This window comes from Aphelocoma coerulescens, unplaced genomic scaffold (genome assembly GCF_041296385.1).
Source record: "Aphelocoma coerulescens isolate FSJ_1873_10779 unplaced genomic scaffold, UR_Acoe_1.0 HiC_scaffold_60, whole genome shotgun sequence".
In the NCBI taxonomy this organism is placed as follows: domain Eukaryota; kingdom Metazoa; phylum Chordata; class Aves; order Passeriformes; family Corvidae; genus Aphelocoma; species Aphelocoma coerulescens.
The window spans coordinates 1,831,810-1,842,029 of record NW_027183949.1 but is presented as its reverse complement, the minus strand read 5'-3'; the positions used below and the strand labels follow the sequence as shown (position 1 = coordinate 1,842,029).

Below are 10,220 nucleotides of genomic sequence, written 5' to 3'. Positions count from 1 at the left end.
CAGGGGCTGCACGTCTCCCTCCTCACGTCCTGCTCTGCCCTCCCACGGGGCTGCCTCTGCCTGGCGCTGGCAGGCTCCTCATTCAGCACTTTGCTCTGCTCCAGGCGAAAAGCGCGGACAGCGCTTTGGTTGCTCGCGAGCAAGAGACCGCGGCGCGGGGCGAGCCAGCAGCAGCAGGGGCAAGTTGCAAGACTGCCGCAAGGAAGAGTTACAATCTGGTGAAGAAGAAGCTAAACAAGACGGTGCGTTTGGCGCGGCTGCGGGAGGAAGAGATGCTCCGGGACTCCGCTTCGGCCCCGGAGCGGCCCGTGCTGGCCCGGGGCGCGCGGGGCTCGGCCGCGGGGCGCGCGGGGCAAAAACGGACACCCGGGCAACAGACACACGGACACGCGGACCAACGCTCCCAGCGCTTCAGCGGCAGCGGCGGCAGCAGCAGCAGCGGCAGCAGCGGCAGCAGCAGAAGAGCAATACAAGAGCAGCGGTTCTCCAGACCCTCTGCGTTCCTTCTCCTGTTCCTCCTCTCCTTCTCCCAGTGTCCCGCATCCCCTGTCCCGCTCTCCCTTCAGTGCTCCACCCCCTCCGCCCCTTCCGCGGCCTCCCTCTCCCCATGCCAGGCCGGGCCATGCGCCCGGCCCGCCCCCGGCCCCGGGCGGGGCTGCGCCCTCCCCGCCCCCGGGCGTCCCGCCGCGGTCTCGCCTCCGCCCGGCTCTTGCCCTACTGGCGGTGGCGCCGCTGGGCGGGCATCAGTGCCTGCCTCTTGGGCAGCACTGTTAGCCTCTGGCTCCGGCTGGCCCGGCCCCGGCCCCGGCCCCGGCCCCGGCCCCGGCTCCTCCCGGGGCCCGCCGAGGAGACAGACGGCGCGGCCGCTCCCGCCGCGTCCGCGGCGTCTTCCCCGGTCCGAGCTCTTCCGCTCGGCAGCGCGGCCCCCGCCCCCGAGCCGCCGGTGTCCCCTTCGAAAGAGGCAACATCTGGGGATACCCGGCCCGGGGCGGTTGAGGAGCGCCCGGCGGCCGTTTCTGGCCCCGGGCCGAGCGCTGACAGCCGCGTCTCGCCGGCAGGGAATGCGCAGCAGGGCCTGAGGGAGCGCTACCTGGAGGGTTCGCTGCTGGGGCGCGGCGGCTTCGGCAGCGTCTTCGCGGCCACGCGGCTCTCGGACGGCGCCCCGGTGAGTGGCGGGGCCGGCGGCGGGCGCAGGAGGCGGGGGGCAAAGGAGGAGGGCGCAGGAGAAGGAGGATGGGGCTCGGCAGGGCGGGCGGCGAGCTCAGCCCGCTGCTCCCCTTGGCTTGCAGGTGGCCATCAAATGGGTGCCACGGACCCGCATCCGTCATTGGGGCGAGCTGGTGAGTGAGCGGGGGGGGGTAGGGGTGGGGGTGGTGGGCAGCGGGAGAAGGCGGGGCGTGACGGGCGGGGATGAGCCGAGGCCCGGGAGGGTGGAAGGCGCCAGGACGCCTCGGGGGAGAGCGGGCGTGGGGGCAGCGGAGGGCGCAGAGCATCCCGGGCTGGGCGAGGGCTTCCCGAGCCCTGGCACGGCATCAGCCCCACTGACGGCATCGTGCTCCTCCCGCAGCCCAACGGCACCAGCGCACCACTCGAGGTCGTGCTGCTGGACAAGGTGTCCACCGGCTTCCCTGGTGTGGTGCAGCTCCTCGAGTGGCTCGAGCTGCCCAGCAACGTGGTGCTGGTGATGGAGCGGCCGGAGCAGTCTCAGGACCTGCTCCATTTCATTCGAGCGCGGGGCTTCCTGTCCGAGGAGGTGGCACGGGAGCTGTTCCGCCAGGTCCTGGAGGCCGTGCGGCACTGCACCAGCTGCGGGGTCCTTCACAGGGACCTGAAACCAGAGAACATCCTGGTTGACCTGGCCACGGGCCAGGCCAAATTGATTGACTTTGGCTGCGGCACCTACCTGCAAGACACAGCCTACACCAGCTTTGCAGGTGAGTCCTCACCAGGGTAGGCTCCCGGTGCCGGCATCTCGCGGCCCAACCTGGCTGTGGCAGCGGGGATTCTCCCTTTTGATGCCAGTCATGGGACCGAGTTTTCAGCCCAGTTGCTTTTGAGTGCGGGTGGCCGGGGGGCCATCTTCCAGCCCTGCTGGCAGCCTTCGCCAGCCACTCTGCCCAGGACTGGCGCTGGGGCTGGGGCAGCCAGTGTGACAAAAACACACCCGTGGGTGGGGGTAGCAGAGGGGGGGGGGCCAGAAGCTGTGCACCCGCCGGTTTGGTGTGCAGGCAAGAACCGGCTTGGACTGCTCAGCTCGCCTTGTTTGCCTTGGCTTCAGAATGTTTTTTTGGGGCAATGCAGGCAGGGAGGGTGAAGGCATGGTTTTCCCACCCCCGGCACTGAGCGGGTTTTCCCTTTGCATGGAATGCTTGAGCCTTGCCAGGGCTTCCGCTGCCCTCTTGTGACACCGGTGGCTTCTTTTACAACCCCCAGTTTGTCCACAAGTCACAGGCGCTGGCGAGAGGGCAGCGGGTCATGCCGCGTGCCACCGGTGCGGCCCCTGCGTGCCCAGGGATGCTGGGGCGAGGCTCCGGGAGCAGGCAGCATCCCGCTAATGAAGTGCCTCTCTATTCCGTAGGAACACCAGCGTACAGCCCCCCGGAATGGACCCATTTTGGCTGGTACTACGGCGAGGCAGCTACCGTCTGGTCCCTGGGCATCGTGCTGCACCAGATGGTCTGCGGGCGGCACCCGTTCCCGAAGGGCCGGAACATCAGCTGGGGCCAGCTGTCGCTCCCAGAACGGCTCTCTCAAGGTGCATGCTCATCCCTGCGGCACGGGGGGAATAGCAGTACTGGGAGACAGCAGCGGGCTCATGAGCATCCCGCTCTGGCAGCTGCCGAGGAGGTGGCACATGCCTCGCTCTCCTGCTCTCCTCCAAAACAAAGAATGGATGGGAAAGTTCAGGCACAGCTCGGAGCCCCCATGGCATGGCCTGGGCATGGCAATAGTGGGGCAAAGCGGACAGGAGCCTTCTGCAACTGACCGGCGCTTTCTGGTTTCTCCCCACAGACTGCAAGGAACTGATCAGATGGTGTCTGTCCCTGCACTCCTTGGACAGGCCCTCATTAGAAGACCTGTCGTGTGATCCTTGGCTGCAGGATATTCATCATCCATAGAAGAAGGGAGAGAGCCACAGGCACACTTTGATCCAGGGAGCCGGTAAGTTACAGCTCCACACGTGCCTTGGCCAGAAGAAGCCAAGAAACGCAGGCTTTTTTGCCCTGCCTGTATCGCTGCGCAGGGGTCGTCAGATGGGGACCCGCAGCCCTTGTGCTGGCGCTGAGCTGCTCTTCCCAGCACTGGTGGCTGCCGTGCAAGCTGCTTTTGCTTGTCCTGCTTCACTGACAGCCGGGGCCCTGGGCGGGGCACTGACAGCCTGCTCTCAGCCGCAGGGAAGAAGGAGCCCCTGGAGAAGCTGTACTCCTGCTGCTGCTGGAGACATGGAGGATGACGTCAAGGATGGCAAGCTCTTCCTCCACCTGGCCACCGGCAAGCTGAAGATGATGGGCTTCGATTCTGGCACCTTCTTCAAAGCCAGGCTCCACAGCGAATTTACAGATGAGTCCACAGCCAGGGGGATGCTCCCAGATTTGGGCATTGCACAGCCTGGCCGGGAAGCAAAGGTTCCCCCCTTTGCTGGGGCGGATGCAACTAATTCTTCAGCCGGCTGCCAAGCTGCTTTTCGGCAGGGCGGGCGGGATGGGCTGGGGTGCTTAGGAAATGGGAGTCGGCTCCTGGCCCTGCCAACAGCCCCCACCGCCCACTGTTCCTGGGGCTGGGGCTGGGGCAGCCAGCCCGACACAAACAAGCCCCCATGGCAGGAGCAGAGGTGGCACTCCAGGAGCTGTGCACGGGCTGCTTTGTTTTGCAGGAAAGGAAGGGCTTGGGCTGCTCCACTCGGCTTGTTTGCTTTGGGCTCGCTGTGCCTGTTGGGGGTCAGTGCGGGGGGGAGGGGAGAAAGCGTGGGCTTCCCTCGCCCGAGGGTGGGTTTTTCCCCAGCATGTAGGGAAGGTTGGGCCTTCCTCAGGCCCCCAACAGAGAGAAGACTTTTTACCTTTTTTCTTGTTTCTCCTTTTTGTCTGTAATCCCTTTTCATTAATTTGTTGTTTCTTTCCCTTAAAGGAGGTGTTGTAGGTGGTGTCCAGTCTGGATCGGGAAGTGCTTGGGACCAGCTGCAGCGTGGATGGGACGGGGCCTTGGAGAAGGCCGAGGACATCGCTTGGGAGCAGCTTTTCTTCCGGCGGCGGGTGGCGTGCGGTGGGTCCCCGTCTTCTTGGCACGGCTGGGATAAGGGCTTTTGGGAGATGGCAGCGAGCACAGGAGCATCCCAATGGGCAGCTGCTGAGGAGGTGGATCTGCCACGGCTGGCTGCGGGCGGTGGCACGTGTCCTGCCATCCTGCTCTCCTGCCAAAGGCAGCAGTGACGGGCGGCTTCGGGCAGCTCTCTGAGCACGGCCAGCACGGCCTGGGCACCACGGGCGGCTGGGACAAGGGGGACAGCAGCCTTCAAGTGACGGGCGGTTTCTGCTTTCTCTCCTTGCAGCCGGGCTCTGTGGATGCTGAGGCTGCTCTGGGCTCCGCCAGGGCTCTGCTGCGGCTCAGCACCGGGCCGGAAGAAGCCAAAGAAGAACCGGTGTGAGCCGCAGCAGAGACGTGCTCGAGCATTTCGGCAACGCAGCTCAAGCCTGCAGAGTGCACGCCTCCAGGGGAAAACATGACACCCCCCCCCGCCCCCAAAATAAACTTGTTCAATAACTTGTGAAATGAAATCAATCTGGGATGACCCCAAATGGCATTTCTCAGCTTGCTCAAGCTTTAGCTCAGCCCTTCTCTGAACAGTTCTCTGCCCCGCCTGCCTTTTACTTCACAAGTGCTCCCTCTTTTCCCCCAGTGAGTTGCCAGCTCAGGGCAGTCTCTGTCGCACTGTAGCCTTCCTTGATGCCTTTGACCACGAGGAGGAGCGAGCCCCAGGTTTAGGGACTCATCCTGTCACTGGCAGAAGAACAGCAATGTCTCAGAGGTCCGGTGAGACCTGAGTGTCATTCAAGAGCTGCCCTCCAGGCCTCAGCTCTCCTCACTGTTAGCTTCCCACTGCCCCTTTTCCTCGTCCTTCCAGCAGGATGAGCTCTGTGAATGCCCTTGACCCTCCCCACTCCTGCCAGCCCAGCCACCCAGCTCAGTTTGGCTTAAGCTGAAGCTTCTTTGTCTCCTCTGGCACGCCAGTGCAGTTCCCTCTGCGGGGAGCAGCAGCCCCAGAGCACAGCAGGCAACAGCGCAGGCCGCACCTGCACCGGCTCCCCTCCACGCGTGGCTGGGCTCTTGGTGGCAACTAAATGCTCCCTGTTTGCAGCTGTCACTGGAGGATGGCCCCAGGGCAGAGCCCAGCCCGGCTCCCACTGCATCCCCCGGAGCTTGGGGCAGACAGTGGTCCCAGAGCTGAGGTTCATGGTGCGCAGCCGGCGCTGTGGCTCGCAGTCGGTGTTTGCAAGTGTTGCGTTCTCACCTCCTGCAACTTGTGGGGAAAAGGAGCTGTGCGGCCGGGCCAGCACTGCCCCTCTGGGCAGTGACACGGCTGAAGGTCTTTGCTGTTGCAGAGGAGCCGGCATGGAGCCTTAGCAGGGCCTGGCAGGTGTGGAGCCGGATCTCGCCCGCTGTCCGGGGCTCGCTGCCCGCCAACCGCCCCCACCCGCCGCGCTCCCTTCTGCAGGGACGGAAGGCTCTGGCTGCACAAGGGTTCCCATAATGTCTTTGTACCCGTGGCTGCGGAACGAACACGGAGAGCGAAAGTGTCAGTCACGTTGCTTGCACGTTCCTTCCTTTAGATACAAGGCACAGATCTCTTAAAAGGATAGGCAGGGATAGAGATTTCCCACATAGCCCCTCTTTGGGGTAACTCACCTTGTAAGCTGGCGTCAGGGGCATTTTTTTCCCGGCCCTGTGGGAGTAGGTGTCCAAGAGCTGAAGTGAGCAGCATTTAGAAGCAGTTTCAAGATTTCTAGGCAGGAAGTGGAGCTGACAAGCATCTGTGTAACTCACCGTATTCATCGTGGAGACACGAGACCTGGAAAAATCCCAGCTCTCTGTGCATTTGTGCAAAAGGGGGAAGCAGCAGAAAGACTTTGTGTCTGCTTGTCCAAGCTCCAAGGAGCTGGGGTGGCAAAGGGTGGCCTGGGCTGGTGGCAGGTGAAGTCCTGTTTCATGTCATCATAGAGTGGCACAGGACAAAGCTAAAAGCACCCACAGCCACACTGATGAAGTCTTTCTGATGCTGCACATCCTAGAGGAAAAGCTGCTGTCACACAATCCATTGGTATTTATAACTTTTATTTGCAATACTTTAGGTCCAAGTTTCAAACCGCAATATTTTTACACTCAAGACACGGTCATGCACAATCCATATTTCAATTTCCTATTGCTTCAACCACAATTTAAAATAACTTAATATTGACAGCAAAACGCAAAATCCTTAAAAAAGGATGCTGAGGTCAGTGAGATGGATCCATGCCATCAGCACATTTGCAAAGTAAATAACTTTGTTCTCTTTTTAAAAAGATCAGTTACCTCTTAATCCAAAGTTACAGAAGATTTTTCACTACACATTTGGTTTTTTCTCTTTCATATTTTTTCTGGTTTTTCTTTTTTCTAATTTTTTTTTTTTTAAAGAGATAACACGTCTTAAAAAAGGATTGTACAGCAAAATGAGATACATTTCTGCTCAACAATGAAAATGTAGGCTCCTCCTCTGTTTACTTTTGTCTGGATACCCTGAAGAAAAAATCTAGCAGACACCAGCAGAGGTGTAAACGGGTTGCTTTGGACTAAAGTGGAGTTTAGCACTGGTGACATCCTGACCCAGTCAAGAGTTGCAGAATTCTTTTGCAGATCTCGAACCATGTCCTTGCGGGCACAGCACCTGCAGTGCTGATGCACCAGGGCACAAGAAGAACTCTGTTATTCCCGCACCGAATTTGGGCTCTGCCCAAGCAGGAGGTGCTGCAGTGCTTTGCTCCTCGTTGCCGTGTGGAGCAGCTCCCTTCCTGCTGGCTGAGCTGCTCAGGCAGAGCCCGGCAGCTCCTGACCCTGAAGGGCTGAGGCCTTTCCCCTGCTGCTGTGCTACAGACGGATTCAGCAGCATTGCTGTACGTGGGGATACACAGCGGGACCAAAAGCAGTTGCCTTTGTAGACCCTAAGCTGAAAGGTGAAAAATCTCAAGAGACGAGGATGGAAGAGACTCGCAGGCTGCCTGTTTGCTGTGCTGCCCCACTTGTGAGCGGCCCAGCTTTGCGTGAGGCAGAGTGAGAACAAGGGGCAGCTCCCTCCCTCCCAGCCCCGCAGCCAAGGGGTCCCTCCAGTCCTGGGGCTTGGGGCACCATCAGAAGCTTCCAAGCAAAGGTTATCTTTGAACTTGCTCATTCATGAAATGCGCACGGTCATGAGCGCTCTGATAGATGTATCCACCCATTAGTGAAACATGGATTGACCTTTCTGTATTTGGAAGCTGGACAAGGCCATGAAATCTGACATCTGGCCTTGTTTGGGGCTGTATGGTCCAAGTCAACTCCCTTGCTTCCTCCTTGAGCCCTGGCCAGGCTTTGGGAGAAACAAACGGGAGAATGAAACCAGATGTTCCCACGCTAGAAGTGCTGTCGGTTTGTTAGTTCAACACTATCAAAGGTGGGCCCTCTCACAGGGAGGTTGGAAGCCTCACCTGTGGGTGGAGGCACCTGCAGGAACTCCCAGTGTCCGGGAATGGCTCTCCAGTCCTTGGCTGTGACAGCTTCCCCCAGCTGATGGGTGGCTCTGGGTGATGGTAAAGTCTGAGGGTAACTGCTGCTGTCTCTTTCTTAATCACTACGGGCAATCTTTGGTAGGGATGATTGGGTGCATTGCTGAGCTTCTCCTTTTGTGATTCTTTGCTGCTTTGAACTACAATAAATGACGCTGATTCCTTGAGTTGGTGTCTGTGTCTTTGGTGCTGACCCTGCCCACTGGTAAAACAAATTTGGTATAGTCTGGCCAGATCACAACAAAATGCTGCTTTTTAAATGTAAGTGTAAGGAATCGGTCCCATCCAAAATTCCCGCATGGGAAGACCTTCCCTAGGGTTTGCTGGCTGTGGCGTGGGCTGAGGTCGGAGCTCCGTGCGAGCAATGAGGACGTCAATTGAAAGAAGCTGAAGCACTGGATGTATTAAAATGCATCCCAAAATTGCATATGGAAAAAGGAAAAGAACTTGTGGGTTTGGGAAGATGAGGGTGAATTTTGTTAACAGCATCTCGGAAACAGCACCAACAGAAGGAACGATTGTTGTTGAAATGCTCCCACATGGAGCGACAGAAGAAGTTTTTAATCTTGAGTTTGGATTTGTTTGAGCAAAGGAAATAATAATAATAACAACAATGAGAATAATAACAAAAAAATTATCTACATGTATATAATATAATAAAAATCGATGTTTATGTTTTCACATGTATATAATGACATTGTGAAATAATGCTCCAAATACCCATTTGTTAGCTTTGGCTGCTCAGGGATATAAGACTAAATACGCTACAGAAAAGGACTGGCCAGGACCCCAGCATCGCTGGGAAACTGTGGGAGATTGTATACAACAGATGAAGGAGGAAGGGATGAAAGTGGCTGTTTTTATAGGGTTTGCTGACGCTAGGACGTGGAATGCTTTGTCTGTTACTGCGAAAAATAAAGTGAGTAAGACTGCTGGGTTTTTCATATCCCAGACTATCCACAAGCTGCAGAACTGATTGAACAGATGAAGGGGTTGTTAAAAGAGCAGTTGAAAAATATAGGAGATGGGAATGTGTCGCAATGAAAAACCCACCTCCCAGATGTGCTCCATATCCTTAACAATGGGCCCACTGGGGAAATGGAAACCCCCTGGATGCGCATGGCTGCACCCAATTTGCAAATAGAACCACGGACAGTGACACTTTGACTTCCTGGGAAATTGTTCCGGGGGTGATGGTCCCTGACAGGGCCATCGCAGAGGCTGCAGGGCTGGACCTTTACGCATTAGAATTAATTAGGAAAAATCAGAAGCAAATGAGAGTTATCAGTACCGGCACAGGAATTCAGGTTCCTCCGGGACACTTTGGTTTGATAACTGCCCACTCAAGCTTGGCCTTGACAAGTGTTCATATGGTGGGAGGAGTGGTTGGTGCAGATTATCAAGGAGAAATTAAAGTAGTTCTGTTAAACAATAGTGAACAACACTGGATTATTCAACCCCACGGCAGGGTAGCACAGTTATTGATATTGCCAGTTTTTAAAACAACCGTGAAAAAAGGACATCCACTTCACATCACTACTGTTCATGGAGATAAAGGGTTTGGATCCACCAGTCCTGATCATGGAGCCAGAGTGTGGGTCCAGAGGCCAAATGGCCCGCCCGAGCCAGCTGAAGTAAGAGCTGTAGGCAAAGACAACACTGTTTGAATCCTGAAACCTGGGTGAGAAAGATGGGCACATGTCCCTGCAGCCAAGTGTTCTGTGAGAGAACAAAGAGATGTTACAGGATATTGTTTTGCAGAGCCTGCCAGACCAAATCTCCCTGTTTGCCCCAATGGTCCCTTTGGAAAGTGCTCTGATCCACGGCGCTCGATGTGAAGACTGATGTGCCACTGAGTGAGTGACTTCTGCAGACAGAAAGGGACCACTTAACAGTGAAACTATTGTTGATCTTGTTGATTTAATGTTGTCCTTGTAATCGGAGCACTGGTTGGGAAAATAGATTTCTAACAGCAGGAGCAGAGATAGGGAACTCATTTAACCTCAGTAATTGCTGGGTGCGTGCAAGTCCAGAAGGATCCGATGACTGGCCTTGGCTGGCCCATCTGGCCCAACCCAAATGGTGGGTTAGAAACTTGAGCACAGTTCACGATAAAAACAGAGCTCTAGACCGAGGGTGGCGATCCCCGACCGCTGCCTTTTCATAGAAAAGGCATTTCTTGCCTAAATCGGATAAAGAGGAATATATGTAGGGAAAAGTGTCTGTGGATGGATGTTGTCTCCTGGAATAGGTTGTATGCACCCACACTGTAAACTGTTCAATTGCAGCCAGTATAAAGGGAAATGGAATCAAACTCACGGACAGCTCTTTAATCATGGCTGGGTTAAGCGTTCCTATGAAGATTGTGAAAAGATACCCTTAAAGCACGTCCCGTATGATATTTTGGCTTGTCAACAAAGAATTTCTAAT

General features: G+C 56.7%; 1 protein-coding gene across 1 annotated transcript; it reads left to right on the top strand.

The window, feature by feature from the left end:
• The first annotated feature begins 607 nt into the window (after positions 1-607).
• On the top strand, positions 608-3,119 carry LOC138102016 (serine/threonine-protein kinase pim-1-like). The gene is made up of 5 exons (XM_068999767.1): positions 608-1,165; positions 1,290-1,340; positions 1,568-1,934; positions 2,579-2,755; positions 3,013-3,119. The coding sequence occupies exons 1-5, from the start codon at positions 608-610 to the stop codon at positions 3,117-3,119; spliced, it is 1,260 nt and encodes a 419-aa protein (XP_068855868.1).
• The last annotated feature ends 7,101 nt before the right edge of the window (positions 3,120-10,220 follow it).

What these genes read in the sequence shown, in the direction of transcription:
- LOC138102016 (XM_068999767.1), top strand. Translation starts at nt 608, where the DNA reads ATGCCAGGCCGGGCCATGCGCCCGGCCCGCCCCCGGCCCCGGGCGGGG. An exon ending in GGCTCTCGGACGGCGCCCCG is followed by an intron (nt 1,166 to 1,289) that starts GTGAGTGGCGGG and finishes CTTGGCTTGCAG; the next exon opens with GTGGCCATCAAATGGGTGCC. An exon ending in CCCAGAACGGCTCTCTCAAG is followed by an intron (nt 2,756 to 3,012) that starts GTGCATGCTCAT and finishes TTCTCCCCACAG; the next exon opens with ACTGCAAGGAACTGATCAGA.